At 43.6% G+C, this 21,039-nt stretch overlaps 1 protein-coding gene across 9 annotated transcripts in view; it reads right to left on the bottom strand.

Moving 5' to 3' along the window:
• FANCC (FA complementation group C) overlaps nucleotides 1-21,039 on the bottom strand; it is a 249,943-nt gene that overhangs the window by 135,536 nt on the left and 93,368 nt on the right. Inside the window, exons 5-6 of one of the 9 annotated variants that reach the window (XM_070049811.1) lie at nucleotides 13,908-14,049; nucleotides 13,601-13,688 (exon numbers count right to left, since the gene is read on the bottom strand). The exons of 7 other annotated variants lie outside the window; for them this stretch is intronic. In XM_070049811.1, the coding sequence (XP_069905912.1) occupies nucleotides 13,601-13,669 (69 nt within the window). In that variant the 5' untranslated portion in view covers nucleotides 13,670-13,688; nucleotides 13,908-14,049. The remainder of the gene's footprint in view (nucleotides 1-13,600; nucleotides 13,689-13,907; nucleotides 14,050-21,039) is intronic. One more of the 9 variants, XM_070049814.1, reaches the window with a different exon arrangement.

The following is a 21,039-nucleotide window of genomic DNA, read 5'->3' as shown; positions in this document are numbered from 1 at the left end:
CATGAATGAAACACTGCTACTCTCACACCCTTCATAGTCTTTAATACTATCAACCACCTTGGCCAAACTGACATTCAGAGAATACTTCACCCAGTGTTATTTTCAAATTTACATGGAAGACAGACCAAATCCTGGGCCATAAATTGATTCTGAGTGAATTTAAGAAGACTGAAAAATTACAAACATATTCTCAGACAGAGCAAATTAAACCATACATCAGTAACAAAGATATCTGGAAAATCCTCAAATAATTGGATAGGAAAACACACATTTCTAAATAACCAATGAGGGCCAGTGTATGATGCAGAGGGTTAAAACCCAGGCCTACAGTGCCAGTATTCCATATGGGCACTGATTCGAGTCCCAGCTGCTCCACTTCCAGGTATCTGCTGATGCACCTGGGAAAGCAGCAGAGGATGGCTGAAGTTCTTGGGCCCCTGCACCCACGTGGAAGAACCAGAGGAAGTTTCTGGCTCCTGACTTTGGATCAGCTCAGCTCAGCCACTGCAACCATTTGCAGAATGAACCAGCAGACTTTCTCTCTCTCTCTCTCTCTCTCTCTGTCTCTGTCTCTGTCTCTGTCTCTATCTCCCTCTGTAACTATTTCAAATAAATAAAATAGATCTTCAATAAAATAATTAAAAAATAAAAAACCATTGAGTCAAATCAGAAATCACAGGGAAAAATTACTGAACATTTTGAACTAAATTTAAATAAAAATACAATGTATCAAGATTCAATGATGCAAATAAAGCAATAGAGGAAAGTTTATAGTTTCACTTATAAGTGAAGAAAGGTGTCAGATCAAGTATTTAAGTTTCCAGCTTAAGTGCCAAGAAGAAAAGATAAAATTAAATCCAAAGGTAAGCAGAAGAGAGGAAATCATAAAGAACCAAAAATCAAAGAAATCAAAACAACAGATAAGACAAAGCCAAATCTAGTTATTTTAACATTTTAATAAATTTATTAAATTCTTGCTTAGCTCACACAGGGAAAAAGGAAGCTCAAACACAAAGGGAGGCCATCACTACATATCCACAGACGTTAAAAGCATTAGTAAGGATGTTATCTCAATAAATCTGACAACAAATGTGGAGTAGACAAACTCTTTAAATGACAAAAAAAATTACTATAATTGACACAAGAAGAAAAAAAGTACCTGAATGGAACTTACCTATTAAAGAAAATGAACCCACCCTTTAGAAACTTCCCATAAAGAAAATTCCAAGACTAGTGATTTTCATCATTTAGAAAGAAATGTAAAGCTGGCGCCGCAGCTCACTAGGCTAATCCTCCACCTGTGGCACCAGCACACCGGGTTCTAGTCCCGGTCAGGGCACCGGATTCTGTCCCGGTTGCCCCTCTTCCAGTCCAGCTCCCTGCTGTGGCCCGGGAATGCAGTGGAGGATGGCCCAAGTCCTTGGGCCCTGCACCCTCATGGGAGACCAGGAGAAGCACCTGGCTCCTGGCTTCAGATCAGCACGGTGCGCTGGCTGCAGCGCGCCAGCGGCAGCGGCCATTGTGGGGTGAACCAACGGAAAAGGAAGACCTTTGTCTCTGTCTCTCACTGTCCACACTGCCTGTCAGGAAGGAAAGAAGGAAAGAAGGAAAGAAGGAAAGAAGGAAAGAAGGAAAGAAGGAAAGAAGGAAAGAAGGAAAGAAGGAAAGAAAGAAGGAAGGAAGGAAGGAAGGAAGGAAGGAAGGAAGGAAGGAAGGAAGGAAGCAAGGTAGGTATTCTTCCTACATTGCCTTAACTTTAGAGTCAATTATCCTGATGTCAAAACCAACAAAGACACTGTAAGAAAACTGTGGGCCAATATGCCTCATAAAAAATAGATGTAAAAAATTTCTAACAATATTTTACCAAACAGCAGCAATATATAAAAAGGCAAGAAGTTCACAACTAAGTGGGGTTTATTCCAGCATTAAAAGGCAGGTTTAACAATTAAAGTCAATGCATGTAGTTCACTACACTAGCACCACTGGTTTAAAGAAAAACAAAAACAGGGGGCTAGCGCTGTGGCGTAATGGGTAAAGCCACTACCTACAGTGCTGGCACCCCATATGGACACAAGCTCAAGTCCCAGCTGCTCCACTTCCGATCCAGCTCCCTGCTACCATGCCTGGGAAAGCAGCAGAAGATGGCCCAAGTCCTTGGGCCCCTACACCCACATAAGAGACCCAGAAGCAGCTCAAGCTCCTGGCTTCAGATCAGCCCAGCTCCAGCTGTCGCAGTTATTTGGGGAGTGAACCAGCACTTGGAAAACTTCTCTCTCTCTGCCTCTCTGCCTCCCTCTCTCTCTCTCTGCCTCTCTGTAACCCTGTCTTTCAAATAAATAATATTTTAAAAATTACTAATAAAAAAATAAAAACAAAAGCCATATGATCATTACAGTAGATGAAGAAAAAGTATTTAATAATATTCAACATTTGATGGTGATGCCATTAAGATGTCAAATTAGGATGCTTTAGACCCTCATTTGTCCATGGAAACATCAATCAGTTAACACAGATTGATTAAAAGAGTGCTGAAGGCACTCCAGAAATGTGTCAAGGATCTTCAGGAACCAAGCCAACACTCCAGAAAACATCATACTCAAAACAGTAGATTTCATGGTGTGTTTGCTTGTCTTTGCCCTATCCTTGCTCTGGTACAATGCAGTACGGAAGAGGTACCCCAATACCTGGTTCCCATGACAGAAGGAAATGAGTACAACTGACTTACAGCGTTAGCTTGCAGGCTGCCCAAGTGACAGGTTTCTGTATAGTCTCACTCAGCATTCCAACGAAAACTAAACTGTGGCAGTTTAGGTCTCAGGTTTCAAGTTACACCAGACTGTAGCACATGAAAAGTGCAGAGAACTACATGCACATGGATGCCTAATGGCAAGAGGTTATAGGCAAAGGAAAGCAGAACGTGGCACTGGCATTGTGGCACAGTAGGTTAAGCTGCCACACGTCAGGCTGGCATTCCAAACAGGAGTACCAGTTCCAGGCCAGTGCAGTGGCACAGCAGGTTAAAGCCCTGGCCTGAAGCACCAGCATTCCATATGGGTGTCAATTCTAGTCCCGGCTGCTCCTCTTCCAATCCAGCTCTCTGGTATGGCCTGGGAAAGCAGTAGTAGATGGCCTTGGGCCCCTGCACCCACGTGGGACACCTGGAAGAAGCTCCTGGCTCCTGGCTTGGGATCGGCACAGCTCCAGCCGTTGCGGCCATCTGGGGAGTGAACCATCGGATAGAAGATCTGTCTCTCTCCAGCTCACTCTGTAACTCTGTCTTTCAAATAAATAAAATAAATCTTAAAAAAAAAAAAGAGTGCCAGTTCAAGTCCTGGATGTTCTGCTTCTGATCCAGCTCCCTGCTAAAGAAAGCATCTGGGACAGCAGTGGAAGATGGCCCAAGTGCTTAGGCCCCTGCCACCCACATGGGAGACCCAGATGGAGTTCCTGGCTCCTGGCTTCTGCCAGGCCCAGTCCTGGCTCTTGTGGCTATTTGGGAGATTAACGAGCAGATGGAAGATCTTTTTTTTAAATTAATTTATTTATTTGAAAGTCAGAGTTACACAGAGAGAGGAGAGGTGCAGAGAGAGAGAGAGAGAGAGAGGTGTCTGCCATCTGATGGTTCACTCCCCAGATGGCCACCAATGGCTGAAGCTGCACTGATCCAAAGCCAAGAGTCAGGAGCTTCCTCCAGGTCTCCCAGGCAGGTGCAGGGGCCCAAGGACTTGGGTCATCTACTGCTTTCCCAGGCCACAGCTGGATCAGAAGTGGAGCAGCTGGGGCTCAAACCGGCGCTCATATGGGATGCCTGCGCTTCAGGCCAGGGCGCTAACCCGCTACACCACAGTGCCAGCCCAAGAAGATCTCTTTTCTATAACATGCCTTTCAAATAAATAAAATAAATTTTTACAAAAAAAAGTAGCAGAACATCTAAGGCTCTGAGAAGAAGCAGGAATGATGTAAAATCTGCTGAACATACAGAGGAATTAGAAAAATACAAATAGGCCCAGGGCAGGTGTATGCCTGCAAAAGGCATAGGACTTGAAGCTTTTACACTGCACTAAATAACTGAGGTCTTCCCTCCACACCAAGTAGTATGAAAAGATTGGGAGAAGGGGCTGTTTTTTTCAAATGATTAATTTTCAACAAAGGATAGCAGGCATACAAAAAAAAAAAAAAAAAAAAAAAGACCCAAGGCCTACTCAAAGGAGCAATATGAACCTCTAGAAACCAACATACAAATACAAGACAAAGAATTTTTAAAAACTATCTTTAATATTTTCAAAAACCTGAAGGGGCCAGTATTGTGGCACAGTGGGTAAAGCTGCCACCTAAGACACCAGCCTCCCATATGGGCACTGGTTCAAGTCCCAGCTGCTCTACTTCCAATCCAGCGCCCTGCTAATGTGCCTGGGAAAGCAGCAGAGGATGGCCCAAGGGCTTGGGCCCTGCACCCACATGGGAGACCTGGATAAAGCTCCTGGCTCCTGGCTCCTGGCTTCGGCCTGGCTCCGCCCCAGCCATTGCAGCCATTTGGGGGAGTGAACCAAAAGATCGCGCTCTCTCTGTCTCTCCCTCTCTAACTCTGCCTTTCAAATAAGTTTTTAAAAATATTTTTAAAAATTTGTGGAAAATGCACATTATGAAAAATCTATACATAGATTTCAAAAATTTTTGCAACAAAATAAACTGATCTTTTAATTCAATTTTCCAGGAACCATTTGAAGTACTCTTGTACTATCACACAATCCAGCAATTCCAATCCTAAGGATTTATCAAAGAAAAATGAAAATATATATGACTATACAAGATTTTTATAGGAATGTCCATAACAACTATTTCATAATAGCCCCAAATTGCTATCAACAAATGAATGGGACACATTAGTGTACCGATACACAGAAAACTCCTGTAACAACAGTAAAAAGTAATCAAACTACACATATAAGTTATAACATAGCTAAATCTCAAAAACATTACACAGAATGAAAGAAATCAGACACAAAAACTTAAATACTACATCATTCTGTTTATATGAAATCATACGAAAGAAAAAGTACTCTACGGTCGGAGAAAGCAGATCAACGGTTAACTGAATCTGAAGCTGGGTGAGGGAATGGCTATAAAAGGGTTAACTGACCTTCCAGGGATCACAGCAGTGTTTTAATTTTTTTTCTCCCATTGTCTCTCTGATAGGGCCTTTATTCACAACAAATTGTCCAGAAGGATTTGCCCTTTCTGGAACAAGCCAACCCAAGAGTTCATGCAGCAGGCTTCTCTCCTCGGGGCAGGTTTCTTCTCTGCTGGCTTCTGGGCAGTGGCGGCCATGCTCCCCGCGGCAGGCTCCTCCTGCATGCTGACACCATGAGCTCTGGGCTTCTTCACCTTCAACACCACCACAGGCTTCTTGCTTGCGGCCTCCTGCTGGTCTGATTTGGTTGCTAGTGCGGCTGCCGACTTCTGCACCCGGAGTTTTGCAGTTCCTGACCTGGCAGAAGATGGTGTTCCGCCACACAGTCTTTATTTATGGGTTCAGTTTAAACAGGATCCTCGCGTTCCTCTTCAGGACTCTGTGAGGAATCTGGCGTGGCGCTCACAGGGCTTTTTGGATCTCCGGGCTTTTCAAAATTCTGCTGAAGTCTGTATTGATGCGCATCTTGTGCATGAGAAGGCCGTAGTTACTCTGGAGAGAAGCAGCTTTGCCCCAAGTGCCATACAATTCATCTCACTTCCGGAAAGCACTCTATCGTGGTGGCGGTTATAAGGATGTATACAATTGTCAAAACAACCAAACTGTATACTGAAAAGGCGGTGCATTTATTGTATATAAAATTGTTCTCAAAGCAGTTGGTTTGCAAATATTACTATTACAGCCACAATAAGCCACCACAATTCTATGCAATAAAAATAAGAAATTAAAGGGAATATTAAAAGGAAAAAAAACACACCCATAATCTCACTATCCTAATAAAGCTTTTTCACTTTCTTTATTCCTTTCTAATTTTAGTTTGCCACATATCTAGCTTGCACAGCTGTTACCACTTTGTATAAACAAGTTTGTATCCAACTTTTTTATTTATATTATATACATTTTTATACTTTGTAGGCTGTACAAAATGACAACACAATAGTTTATCAAGTAGATATGTTATAATTTTGTTATTCACCAAAGTCCAGACATTTGGACTGTCACTGTTTCCAAATATAAAAGTTATTATAAGGGACATATTTCCATATAAAGACCTTTCTAATATGATTATTACTTTGGATGAATTCTCATGAACCAGCTTAACTTTTTAATTTTTCACTTCAAATAAGCTTTCATTTTAGGGTAAGCCGCATTAGTTTGCTGTAGCTGCTATAACAAAGTACCACCAACTCAGTGTCTTCAACGACAGAAATTCACTGCCCATAGTACTGGATGCCAGAATTTTGACAGTGAGGTATCCTCAAGGTGGTCTTCTTCAGAGGCCTGTGGAGAAGAGCTATCCCACACTTCCCTTAGTTGGTGTTTTCCTGTCAATATCTGGTATTCCTTGACTCACACAAGCCATCACCCAAATCTCTACCCTCATCATCAAAGATATCCTCCCTGTGTACATGGCTGTGTCCACATTCATGCTTTTCATGAGGACACCAGCCATATGAAATCAGGGCCCCGCCCTACTCTAGAATGACTTCATCTTAACCATCTACATCTGCAATGACCCTGTTGACAAACAAGGTCACATTCTCAGAGACCAGGGGTTAGCACTTCAACAACTGAATTCAGGGAAGGGGGGCACCAAATTAATTCATCACATAAATAATACAGACTCATTGTCTGAAAACTCCAACAGCAGAAAAAATATAACAAAAAGATGCAGGCCCTTCTCAGTGTCTGCCAAATCATTCCACAGAGGTGACCATTATCCACACCCTAACTTTTCTAACATCTGAACAACACCCTTGGCTTGCCACAAGCTAGCACTCTGTGCCACAGATATCCACATGTTAGAGCTAGTGCAGCATCTGCTATTCACTGCAAACGGTGGTGGAGTAGTGTCTGAATACCTAAGCATTTAAATAAGGTAGATAGGGGCTGGGCAGGCTAACCCCCTCGCCTGAGGCGCCGGCATCCCATATGGGCGCCGGTTCTAGTCCCGGCTGCTCCTCTTCCCATCCAGCTCTCTGCTGTGGCCCGGGAAAGCAGTAGAAGATGGCCCAAGTCCTTGGGCCCCTGCACCCACATGGGAGACCCGGAGGAGGCTCGAGGCTCCTGGCTCCTGGCTTCGGATCAGCACAGCTCCAGCTGTTGCAGCCAATCGAGGAGTGAACCAGGGGATGGAAGACCTCTCTCTCTCTGTCTCTCCTCTCTCTGTGTAACTCTGACTTTCGAATAAATAAATAAAATCTTAAATAAATAAAAAATAGATAAACATTTAAATGAAATTCAAGGGTCTCTGCAGAGTCCTTGGGTATCTCAGAATCACAAGGAAACCTTAGAAATACTCTGCCTTTAAGTTTAGCCAGTGGCACTATATTTTTCAAGTAGATTTAGGTTATACCTTGGCCCAGAATGGCTTGCCACTTACTAGCTAGTAAATTACTACTCTAAATTTAAGTTCTCTCATCTATTAAAACAGGACAATATCTATCTTCATGGAACTGTGAATATTTAATGAAATAATACCTGTATCACACATACTAAATACTCAATAACATTATTTTTTGAATTTAAAAATTGCTTTAGTTGTGGTAAAAAAAATAATGTAAAATTTACCACTTTATTTTTAAGAGAGATTTACTGATTTATTTGAAAGTCAGAGTTACAGAGAGAGATGGAGAGACAAAGACGGAGGTCTTCCATCTGCTGGTTCACTCTGCAAAAGGCTGCAATTGCCAGGGCTGGCCTAGGCGAAAGCCAGGGGCAGGAGCTTCATCCAGGTCTCCCACACAGGTGGCAGGGGCCCTATCATTTGGGCCATCTTCTGCTGCTTTTCCCACGCCATTCGTAGGGAGTTGGATGAGAAGTGGAGCAGATGGGACATGAACCCGCACTCATACAGATGCCAGTGTTGTAGAGGCAGCTTTACCCACCACACCATGATACCAGCCCATGTTAGCCATTTTTAATTGTACAGTTCAGCAGTGTTAAATATAGCTGCTCTGGGGTAGACATTTTGTCAAGCAGTTAAGATGCTGGTTAAGGTAGCCAGGGTTGTGGTATAGCAGGTTAAGCCACTGCCTGCAGTGCTAGTATCCCACATGGGCGCCAGTTCCAATCCTGGATGCTCCACTTCCAATCCAGCTCCCTGCTAATACACCTGGGAAAGCAACATAAGATAACCCAAGTGCTTGGGTCCCTGCACCCATGTGAGAGACCTGGAAGAAGCTCCTGCCTCCTGGCTTCAGACTGCCCCAGCTCCAGCTATTGTGACCGTTTGGGGAGTGAACCAGCAGAAGGAAGACCTTTCTCTCTGTCTCTCCCTCTCTCTAACTGCCTTTCAAATAAATAAAATCTTAAAAAAAAAAAAAAAAAATAGATGCTGGTCAAGATGTCCCCCCACAGCAGAGTACCTAGATTTGAGTCTTGGCTCCAGCTCCTAATTCCAACTTCCTGCTGATGCCAACCCTGCAAGGCAGTGGTGCTGGCTCAGTGAACTGGGTTCCTGCCACCCATGTGGAAGCCCTGGATTGGATTCCTGGCACTCAGCTTGAACCCCAATCATTTAAATATTGGGGCGAGGAGGGGTGAACAAGTAGATAAAGTTCTCTGCCTGTCTCTAATATTCTCTCTCTCTTAAATAAATAAATTCTTTTTTAAAAAAGTATACTCACATTGTTGTGCAACAGATCTCCAGAACTTTGTCACCTAGCAAATCCAGAACTCTGTAGCTATCAAACCACTCCCTCATTTCTCCCCTTCTTGCAGTGCTATTCTACGTTGTGGTTCCATAAATATGACCACTTTGGATACTTTATGTAAGTGTAAACATACAGCATATATTATCCTTTTTCTAGAAAATATGGAAACGAGGGTATGTAACTTATAAAAGATCCCACTACCAGAGCCAAGGCAGATCCAGATTTTCTGATTTCTAAAAAAGTACCTCATCCAGGGTTATTTGGTACTTTCAGTGGAACTATGAAAGCATTCAGATAGCCACAATTTTTATAAGTACTCCTTACGCCTACCATAAGGCAAAGGAGTATTTAAACCCCAAAGTCTTTAAACAATTTGGAAATCAAGATTTATGAGTCAAAATATGCCTGATTCCTTTGTCATGCTGCTAATCTGCAGAAAGTCCAATGTTGTCAATATTAAACAGAACCAGATCTGATAGGAATAACAGTCAAACTCAGAAAAAGTATAACTCACATATACAGGTCAGAGAAGAATAAGCCAGGCGCAGTTAGCAGCTCATACTGCCTGCCTCCTTAAGAAATACATGTGTGGTCTGCGAAACAACTGCATTTCAAGCCAGATGCAGAGAGCACGCAGCCACGTGTGCTGCACACATCCACACATCTCTCATCAGTGACCAGTCACCCACTACAGGTAGTACTGTTTGAACTTAGTTTTCATAGGGCTTTCTCCCCGAAAGTCCCAAGGAGCACTACCCAGGCATTTTTGACTGAAATACAGTGAGCCTATATATTAGAAAAATATTCTATTTCTATAGTGCACAAACCTAAAAATCCTCTTCATTTGGGAGCATGCTTGGGGCACAAAAGGAGAATGGAAGGTGGGAGTGAGGAGACGATTGGGAGATAAAGAATGGGATCTGGTCAATGTTCCTACTAAGGACTAAGCCAACCCAATTAAAGTTATAGCTTAATGGAAAAGCCAACATGATCATAAAACAAAAATAAGGCAAAACAAACTGAAAACATTAAACAGGTCATCCGGAGAACATCACTAAACATCTCAAACATTCTGCTCCTAATTGGCAATAAATGTCTTGATTGGGTCCATTTGAGCAGTGGCAACTCACTAAAAACAATCTGATACAATTTAAAGTTATGTTAAGCAGCACTTCATCTAAATGACAGAGAAAATCCCAAAACAAACAAACAAACAAAAACTATCAAGGAACACAAATGGTATCTCATTTTACCCCTCAGGGAAATCAAGTTTTCATTTTGGGAAGTAGGGAGTTCAAAGAATTCACATTAATGACTCAGGAGAGCAGGGCACACATGGAAAGATACAGAAAACAGTCACAATGAGACTCCACGTGTGGAATCAAGAGCTAATCACATCAAATATACTTAAAAGACTTAGGAGTGAGAGCCCTGAAAATGTAAAATACCACATTTATAGTGCAAAACAATGGAAAATCTCGTCAGACCAAATAAAAGCACAGTATTTAATAAAGCAGATGCCACTCTGTAGCTTACCATGCCCTGCCAGCACAGCATGACAGAACGCTTTTGTGCTGTGTCCATTGATCTGTGGAGTTACAAATGGAAACGGGCCCACAGGAAGTGAGGAAGGCAAGGAGAGCAGAATCTGTACACATAGGAACATGGTGCAGAGGGCAATGGGGTGTACTGGTCTCCTCTTCCACCCTCTTGGTCTTTCTGTGTGGCTTACTTCAGAAATCCTGCCATCTCTTCCCTCACATTTCTCAGAGATAGTACTACCAGCCCATCCGGACACCTAGGTGTTCTCTCTTGGAGGGAGACAAATTGTCCAACCCTCAGGTTTCTATAGAAGACAAACATCCCCCCACAACCCAGCAGGGAAAAGCAGAGAAGAAACAATTTTAGTATCTGTGATGGATGTCACGGAGTGACAGCCATAGATCTTCAGCTGACTCTGCTTTGGCCAAGATCACAGCCCCATCCCACAGTGCCATACCCCAATGACTGACGGTGCAGGGTCATAACAATCCAGCCCTCCTGTCCCAGGGCAGGGAAGCTCTGAAGGATCTCATAATTCTACCCCTGCCAACACGGTGAACACTTCTGTGGAGACTGCACATGACTAAACTGTCCTCTGCACAATCCTGCCTCCTTCCTTTGCTTCCCCAAAGCACCTCCTGCCTGCTAATCCCCAACTCAAAGTCGGAAGTCCTGAGAGCTCCTGTCTATAGTATCTCCTAACCCTCTCACTCTCTCTTCTCCAGAAGAACTGATTTAGTTGATCAATCTGGGAAAGGAACCTAAAAACGCCCAGCAGCATGTATTCCTGTCCTTCTGTCTTTCCAACCAGCACTGCCTGCAAATGGGGGTTTCTTGCCCAGTGCTATACCAACCTTGGCCAGGGAGCAGGTAGGCCTCTTGAGGTGGAGGTGAGGGGTCAGCTCACCTGTGCCTGGAGGATTTGTTCACCAAATCCAGAAGGACCCAACTGAACCACAGACGTAAGCTACCATTCTTGAATCCATTTTAGGAGTAAAGGAATGTTTCAACTTTCAATTGCCTATTTCTCAGCTGGTCCCTAACACAGGAGAAGAGAGATTTTAGTAGTCTCTGATAAACTCAGTATTACCCTGCATTGCTCCTCTCCTCTTTCCCTAACAGCTAATTGGTACCAAGTTTTGCTCTTTTGACTGTATGTTCAACACTGAAGCCATGATTTTTCTTATATTTATATTAATGTTTCCTAACCCCCATTAAAACTCCTTCAACTAAAATCCTTGCCTTTGAGGTTAAATGAATTCTTTAGTATGGGTCATTTAGCCCATTAGGATATGGCCCTACATAAACTTTCACACACACCAAAATCTGATAAATGGGATGGTCTATTCTTGTCATTAGTTGGAAGAGCTTTTCCAGCTACCTCTGAGTTGTCCTAGGAACATGCAGGCCCTGGGCTCTGCTCACTCAAGTGCTAGTATTTCATGCTGCGAGCTCAACTGTCATCCTCTGAAAGCCTCCCTGACCACACCCACATCCCCAAAACATTGTTCTCGCTTCTCTCGAGGCTGCCCTGGTACCTTCTGGATGTTGTGCTACTCCTTCCCTTGATATACTACAATACAATCCCTGGGTCTTTCCTCAAAGGCAGGATCTTTATATTCCCCAGTGTTCATAACAGTAGGCACTCAAGATACATTTATGGAATAAATGAAGGAAGGAAGATTAAGTAAAGACCAGAGAATAATAACAAGGTGGGGAATATGGTGGGATGACAAATGTCCCCCCAATACAGACTACTCTGCTTATACTTTGTCCTGTATACCAACTCATAAACAAACTCACAAGCTGTCACTCACATCTTTCCGAAGTTTGTCACAAACTATGGTATTTTTCTATTTTTAATTTTGAACTCTCCCGCTATGTATGACCACACCCACATTCTACCTGTTCATTTTCTTACTTCCACATGGAAGCTGCCACCTGGGCCTATATCACCACACTTTACTATCTATAATCCCATTCCTTTACAACTGACTCAAAAAACACCTACTGAACATTTACTATGTGCCAGGTTCTGGTTCAGGCTTTAGAACAAGGTTTCTGCTCTCATGGCCCTCGTCTAGTTTGGCAACAGGGATGGGGAGTAATGGGAAGATAGAAGAATCCATCAATATGTCAGGGGAAGCTTAAAACTAAGAAGAAAATTAAGGAAAAGTAAGGAGATCAAGTGTCTGAGACAAAATGATGAAGAAGGCCTCTTGGAGATGAGCAGGCCTGAGAGAAGTGTCAGAAAGCACCTGTGGCTCTCTGCAGAAGAGCTGTGGGGAGCAAACCGCTGAGGCTGAGTAGGAACAGCAAGGAGGCTACTGTGGCATGAGGGAAGGGAAAAGCCTGGAGAGATCGGTGAGGCCATGCAGGATGCTTCACGGAGGTCCTCACAGGCCAAGCAATGAGTCTGCATTTCACCCTGAATGGGCTGGAGAATGGCAGGTGGTCTGAAGCAGACACACATTTTAAAAGATCCTCTGGTTGAGAACACAGAATCTTAAGGAAAGAGGCAGACAGACAGGTAAGAAATCCTGCAATGACGTAGGGAGGGTGCCAGTGGAAGAAGAAGTTGTGAAATTGGTGGGAAGTGGTCAGGTTCTGGACATGGGTTATGGATAAAATCAACAGATCTACTGCTAGACTGAAAGCCAAAGATGACGCCAGAATGGCAGAACTGAGAAACAGGAAGAAAGAAGTCGCCTCTAACTTAGGGAGCCTGCAGGAGGAGTAAGTTTCAGTAAGAAGATGAGAAACTCACCTTGGACATGTTTAGTTTTAAGATATTCATGGAGAAGTAGGTTTTTACCTGTACTGGGGTACCTGGGTTCAATTCCTGGCTTTGGCTCCTCACTCCAGCTTCCTGTTAATGCACCCTGGGAGGCAGCAGTGATGGACTGAATAATTGGGTTCCTATTACCCTCATGGGTTTCAGGCATCTGGGGAATGAACCTGTAGATGGGAATACTCTCCCTCTGTCTATCTGTCTCTCTGGCTCCCAAATTTAAAAAGTAATATATATATTTATATATATATGTGTTTATATATATATATATATATATATATGCTGATGAACATCTAAGTACAGGTGTCAGATGGGCAATTAGGAGTGCGAAATTCAAGGGAGAGGTTTGGCCTGGAGATGGAAGCTTATAACTTGCCAGAACACGCATGCACACGCATATATACAAACACACTCACTCACCAACTTAAGCTTTTTCCAAGGCTCTTCCCATATTGGATCTTGTAACCAATCCATTTCAAAATAAAGCATGAATTCTGGTAGTCTGTATCTTAGGAAAAAGAAAGGGAACAAAATTCTGAACTGTTAAAGTTTAATTAATTTTATCCATTTGATAGTTTTTAAAAAAATGTTTAAGTTTTTTTTAATTTATTTATTTGAAAGGCAGAGTTACAGAGAGGCAGAGGCAGAGAGTGAGACAGAGAGAAAGAAAAGAGAGAGAGAGAGAGAGAGAGAGAGAGAGAGGTCTTCTATCCACTGGTTCACTCACCAAGTGGCCACACAATGGCCAGAGCTGCACCAATCTGAAGCCAGGAGCCAGGAGCTTATTCCAGGTCTCCCACACAAGTGCAGACGCCCAAACACTTGGACCATCTTCCACTGCTTCCCCAGGCTATCAGCAGGGAGGTGGACTAGAAGAGGAGTAGTAGGACACGAATTGGCACCCATATGGGATGCCGGCACGGCAGGCAATGGCTTTACCCACTACACCACAGCACTGGCCCCATTTGGTAGCTTTTTACCTTGCGCCTTCTATGAGCTAAGAATACGATGCTGAACAAAGACACAGTTCAATTCTGTGGAATTTAATGTCTGGTAAATGACAAATAACTACTTAAAAATGGTTGCTTTCTTAACTATTTTAGCAAATGACATTTTTTAACTTTTCAATTCAGAGATCAGCGTGGTTTCTTCCCAAGCCAGAGTGAAGAAGCTTCAGCCCCGAGCTGTGCTCTGAAGCTGGAGGCAGGCTGGTGTTGCAGGCCCGTGTACTGCAGCTGCTGCACTGCAACCAAGACTCACTGCATGGGCCCCTGGTCGGAGCAGGCCAGGTGGCACCTAGCATGGACACTAATTGCTTTTCATACAAGGGAATGGTTTCACCAACTCACGGCTGGTTTCATGAGTGAAAAATCTGTGTAAGCACATACCTTGCTTTCTAAATTGCATCTGGCCCACGAATGAATTAGGACCATAGTTTCCAGTGCAAAACTATTTAACCTCATGAGGAGAATTTTTTAATTAACTCCAATGTAATAGTCTTTATATTAAATTTAATTTTAGGGCTGAAACTTTGAATTCTACAAATCATACCAAATGCTGTTTTTATATTACTTTCTTCTTGTGCTTTATGAGAGATGGTCTATAAGCAATACTTACAAAAAGTAAAAAAGCAAATCCATAACATATAAAATCTAAACTATGTAAGTTTTTCAAAGACGTTTACAATGAAGCTTTCTAAAAATCAGGATGCATCAAGGTCTCACCATGTTTGAAAACTCCAATATGTAGAATAAACAGAATTCAAATTTTTTTAAAGATTTATTTACTGATTTGAAAGTCAGAGTTACACAGAGAGAGAAGGAGGGGCAGAGAGAGGTCTTCCATCCGCTGATTCATTCCCCAAATGGCTACAACAGTCAGAGCTACACCGATCCAAAGCCAGGAGATTCTTCCGAGTCTCCCACGTGTGTGTAGGGGCCCAAGGACTTGGGCCATCTTCTGCTTTCCCAGACCATAGCAGAGAGCTGGACTGGAAGAGGAGCAGCCGAGACTAGAACTGGTGCCCTTATGATATGGTGGCGTCTCAGTGTAGGGTTTTAATCTGTTGTGCCACAGTGCTGGTCTAAACCATCTTCTACTGCTTTCCCAGGCCATAGCAGAGAGCTGGATCGGAAATAGAGCAGCCGGGACTTGAACTAGCGCCCAGATAGCATGCCGGCACTAAAGGCAGCGGCTTTACCTACTACGCCACAGCACCGGCCCCAGTAAAATCATTTTTTAATTTGAGAAGTAGAGAGATAGAGACAGACACACTCAGAGTTCCCATCTACTGGTTCATTTACCAAATGCCCAGGAGCCAAAAACTATATCCAGGTGCCCCATGTGGGTGGCAAGGAAGCAACTAACTGAGCCATCACTACTGCCTCTCAGGGTCTGCATTAGAAGAAGCTGAAATCAGAAGCCCAAGCAGAGTATCAAGCCCAGGTACTACAAAGTGAATGCAGGTGTCCTAACCAGCATTTTAACCATGAGGCCAAATGACTGTCAGAAAGAGAGATTTTTAAAAGAAATTTATATACTAGTCTTTAAGAAAAATTATTTATTTACTTGAGAGGTAGAGTTACAGAAAGAGATAGAGAGGGAGAAAGGTCTTCCATCCACTGGTTCACTCCCCATATGGCCGCAATGGCCAGAGCTGGGCCAATCCAAAGCCAGGATCCAGGAGCTTCTTCCAGGTCTCCCACGCGGGTGCAGGGCCCCAGCACTTGGGTCATCTTCTGCTGCTTTCCCAGGCCATTATCATGGAGCTGGATCAGAAGTGGAGCAGCCAGGACATGAACTGTTGCCCAAATGGGATGCCAGTGCCACAGGCGGAAGCTTAACCCACTATGCCACAGCACTGGCCACATATATACTAATCTTTTATTGTTTATTAGAGATATCATGGAATAAAGGTATCACTTGCAAGTCAGTATTTTGGCAAACCTTGTGGTGACATTCAATTTTGGGTTTATGTCATTTCAGTCTGCCACAATGAAAGTTAGTGTGAGGTGACAAACTTTAGAACTGGTCAAAAGAGTAAAATAAACTGAGGCTGGGAGGAAAGATGTCTTAACACATTTTCTGCAATGACTGGTGGTGAAAACAAATATGAATCAAAGCAACTTTTTACAAAAAAAAAAAAAAGATTTATTTCTTTATTTGAAATTCAGAGTTACAGAGAAAGACAGACAGACAGAGATCATACATCCATTGGTTCACTCCCCAGATGGCTGTAATGGCCAGTGCTGGGGCCAGGCTGACGCCAGGAGCCAGAAGCCAGGAACTTCATCTAGGTCTCACACATGGGTGGCACTGGCCCAAACACTTGGGCCATCTTCTGCTACTTTTCCCAGACCATTAGCAGGGAGCTGAATAGAAAGTGGAGTAGAGGGTATATGAACCAGTGCCTATTTGGGATGTCAGCGTCACAGGTAGCAGCTCTACACACTATGCCACAATGCTGGCCCCCAAAGCAACTTTTAAGAAATCATAGGTTGGCCGGCGCCACAGCTCACTTGGCTAATCCTCCGCCTGCGGTGTCGGCACCCCGGGTTCTAGTCCCAGTTGTCCTCTTCCAGTCCAGCTCTTTGCTGTGGCCCAGGAAAGCAGTGGAGGATGGCCCAAGTACTTGGGCCCTGCACCCCATGGGAGACCAGGAGGAAGCACCTGGCTCCTGGCTTCGGATTGGCACAGTGTGCCGGCCGAAGCAGCCATTTGAGGGTGAACCAACAGGAGGAAGATCTTTCTCTCTGTCTCTCTCTCTGTCTAACTCTGCCTGTCAAAAAAAAGGAAAAAGAAAATGGGTTCATGAATTCAGTCTCCACCCCTGGAGGCGGCCTTTGGGGAAAAAAAAAGAAAAAAAAAGAAATCATAGGTTGAGGGACCAGTGCTGTGGAAAAGCAGGTTAAGCTGCGGCCTGCGACACTGACATCCCATATAAGCGCCAGTTTGCTTTCTAGCTGCTCCACTTCCAATTTAGATCCCTGCTAATGTGCCTGGAAAAGCAGCAGAAGATGTCCTTGGACCCCTGTCACTCACATGGGAGATCCAGAAGGAATTCCAGGCTTTTGGCTTCAGCCTGGCCCAGCCCTACCCATTGAGGCCATTTGGGGAGTAAACCAGTGAATGGAAGACTTGTGTGTGTGTGTGTGTGTGTGTGTGTGTGTCTCCATCTGTCTCTGTAACCCTGTCTTTCAAATAAATAATAAATCTTCAAAACAAGGAAGGAAGAAGGGAGGAGAGAGGGAAGAAGAGAGGAGGAAGGAGGGAGGGATGGAGGGGGAGGAGGTAGGGATGGAGGGGGAGGAAGGGAGAGAGAGAGAGAGAAAGAAAGCAGATAGGGAAGGGCGGCCGGCGCCGCGGCTCACTAGGCTAATCCTCCGCCTTGTGGCACCTGCACACCGGGTTCTAGTCCCGGTCAGGGCACCGGATTCTGTCCCGGTTGCCCCTCTTCCAGGCCAGCTCTCTGCTGTGGCCAGGGAGTGCAGTGGAGGATGGCCCAAGTGCTTGGGCCCTGCACCCCATGGGAGACCAGGAGAAGCACCTGGCTCCTGCCATCGGACCAGCGCGGTACGCCGGCCGCAGCACGCCGGCGGGGGCCATTGGAGGGTGAACCAACGGCAAAGGAAGACCTTTCTCTCTGTTTCTCTCTCTCACTGTCCACTCTGCCTGTCAAAAAAAAAAAAAAAAAAAAAAAAAAAAGATAGGGGAGGGGAGGGGGAAAGAAATCACAGGTTGAGTAACCCTTATTTGAAAGGCTTGGTAGTAGAACTGTTTCAGGTTTCAGTTTGCTTTAGATTTTGAAATATATGTATAGACATCTAATGAGTTACCTTAGGGACGGGACTCATGAAATTCATTTATATTTCATATACAACTTTTATACATAGCCTGAAGCTATTTTAGAGAAATATTTTAATGTACTTTAAAAATTTTGAAAGCCATCAGCATATGAAGTCAGGTGTGGAATTTGCCACTTGTGACCTTATATCAGAGCTCAAAGTTTCAAATTTTAGATTATAAAGTTCAAATTTTTTGATTAGGGATGCTCAACCTATACAAGTACTTTATTAAATTCATAATAATTCATAATATCCTCTGAATAAATAAAACAGCTTCCTCCCTGCAACTGTGTTCATGTATCTCTAATTTTCATAAACTTTTCAAAAAACAGTTTAGGAGCACACATAGCACAGCAGGTTAAGCTGCAGCTTAGGATATCCATATCCCATAATGGAGTGCTGGTTTGAGTCTCAGCCATTCCACTACTGTCCATCTTCCAGCTAATGCATCCTGGGAGACAGCAGGTGATGGCTCAAGTGTTTGGGCCCTGCATCCCATGTGGGAGATCTGGATGGAGTTCTGGGCTCCTGCTTCAGCATGGCCCAGCCCTGGCTATTGTGGGCATTTCTGGACTGAACCAGCAAATGGAAAAGATCTCTCTCTCTCTCTCTCTCTCTCACACACACACACCCACACACCCCTCCCCCATCACTCTGTATTTCAAGTAGATGAAAATAAATTAAAACTTTTTTTGAAGTTTATTAAACTCCTAAATAGTCTGTTATCCCAGTGTGCTGTTGACTATAACAAAATCTTGAACCAAACTGGCTCCAAGAGAAAAGGGAATGTAATAGAGTATTTAAGTCTAGGAAAGGCTTGGTTAAGAATCCAAACAATGTAAATATGACCTATTTTTTTCTCTTTTTACTTTTTGAATCTGTCTTTTCTTAATGCTATCTCAATTTCCAGAGAGTCTGTGGTCTCATGATGACTGACAGAAATTTCAGGGACTATGTGATAACAAATAACTGTTCATCAGAAAAAACAGAATATACCTCCCCAAACAAAAGCTGCAGAATAGACTCTCACTGGACTAACCTGGACCATCTGTCTATCTTTACCAGCCACTGTGGCCAGGGAAATGGAGCGGACGTGTGGTTAAGCCAAGTAGGACCCATCCCACAGGCTAGCTGGGATAACTCTTTACCAAAATGAACAATAAACAGCTGGGAAATTCAATGTACCATTAAAAACGGGAGAGGAGATACAGATATTAGAAAAGCAATTAGTATAAATTCATTATATAAATAAAAAATTTTAATTATCAATTAATATTTTTTAAATTTTAAAAAATTTATTTTATTTGAGAAGCACGGAGACAAAGAGAAAAACAGACAGAGAGCGAGCAAACTACTATCCCCTGGTTCACTCCCCAAATGCTCACAATGGCCAAAGCCAGGAGCCTGGAACTCAATCTATATCTCCAACGTGGGTGGCAGGGACCCAACTACTGAGCCATCACCTCCTGCCTCCTCGGGTGCCCATTATTAGGAAGCTGGACTCAATATTGGAGTCAGGACTTGAACACAGGCACCCTGATATGGCATATGGACATTCCAACTAGAGTCTTAACTGCTAGGCCTAATGCTTCCCCTAATTACCAACTAATCTTAAAGAAAAACTTGAGGTTACAGAAAGTGAAGCAAATAGAATACAGGTAACAAAGATTTTGGTATTGTTAAAATTAAAACAAAGTGGAGCATGGAAGAGGCATCTCCAGCGTCCCTGTCTCAGCTCTGAATTCCTCTTTGCCTCTGTTGTTCTTTCATTAAGGCCCTCAAGAAGCACATTATTATTCATGTGAAGCTACCATTCAGCTTGGACAATGATTTCTTCCCTAGGTTTCCAGACACCAGCTGGATCAGGCTAGGGCTGAAGACCCTTCCAAGCAGAGGAAAGGAATTTGTACAAAGTGCAAATCTGAGACAAGATCTGGCATGTTTGAGCTGATGTGTTAAGATCCAAGGATAGGCCGGTGCCGCGGCTCACTAGGCTAATCCTCCGCCTTGCGGCGCCGGCACACCGGGTTCTAGTCCCGGTCGGGGCGCAAGATTCAGTCCCAGTTGCCCCTCTTCCAGGCCAGCTCTCTGCTGTGGCCAGGGAGTGCAGTGGAGGATGGCCCAAGTACTTGGGCCCTGCACCCCATGGGAGACCAGGAGAAGCACCTGGCTCCTGCCATCAGATCAGCACGGTGTGCCGGCCGCAGCACACTGGCCGCGGCGGCCATTGGAGGGTGAACCAATGGCAAAAGGAAGACCTTTCTTTCTGTCTCTCTCTCTCTCACTGTTCACTCTGCCTGTCAAAAAAAAAAAAAAAAAAAATCCAAGGATATAGGAAGACTGTTGAGTGTCCTGCATGGTAAGCAGGGTGCAGAGGATGGGAAATGGAAAATGGAAGGATATTAGAATCAACAATATTAGGGTTAAGAAAAGCTGTGTATCAAGGTAGCAGGTGGGTTTTATCAATCAGACTAGTGGTTAACCCTTAGGGGATGTGTACTCCAAGTGGTACCTAAGATAATCCATTGAGATGTGACAATATCATCACTTTTGTATGTAAAAGAATTATGTTTTAGCAATATTTCATAAGTGCATGGGCACTCCCAATTTACTTAGTCTCAGTGTTATACAGACATGTCATAAACAGAAGAAGTGCAGTTTTGAGGAAAGAGGATGAAAAGGGACTCTTCACGTTTTTCTTCCCTCTCAAGACTGCATTCCAGCTTCTATGTGACCAATAAAGGAGGCCTACTAACTATGCTATCTAACTAAAGCACCCAGCAGATGGTTACCTGGCTTAAACAGATCCCTGCAATGAAGTCAGGGACCATCTTTAAAAGAAAATGTAGGCTTTCATCATCTTGGTGTGGGGAAATTTTTCTTAATAAAAATACAAAATAAAAAAATCACAAAGAAAGATTGAAAATGTGACTACAATAAAATTAAAAATCTGTCTTTTTGAAAAGAAAGAGGATGTAAACATAGATTGCAGAATGGAAACAAATAGCTACAATT

Source organism: Oryctolagus cuniculus, chromosome 1 (assembly GCF_964237555.1).
Source record: "Oryctolagus cuniculus chromosome 1, mOryCun1.1, whole genome shotgun sequence".
NCBI lineage: Eukaryota > Metazoa > Chordata > Mammalia > Lagomorpha > Leporidae > Oryctolagus > Oryctolagus cuniculus.
This window is presented reverse-complemented; position numbering and strand designations above follow the sequence as displayed.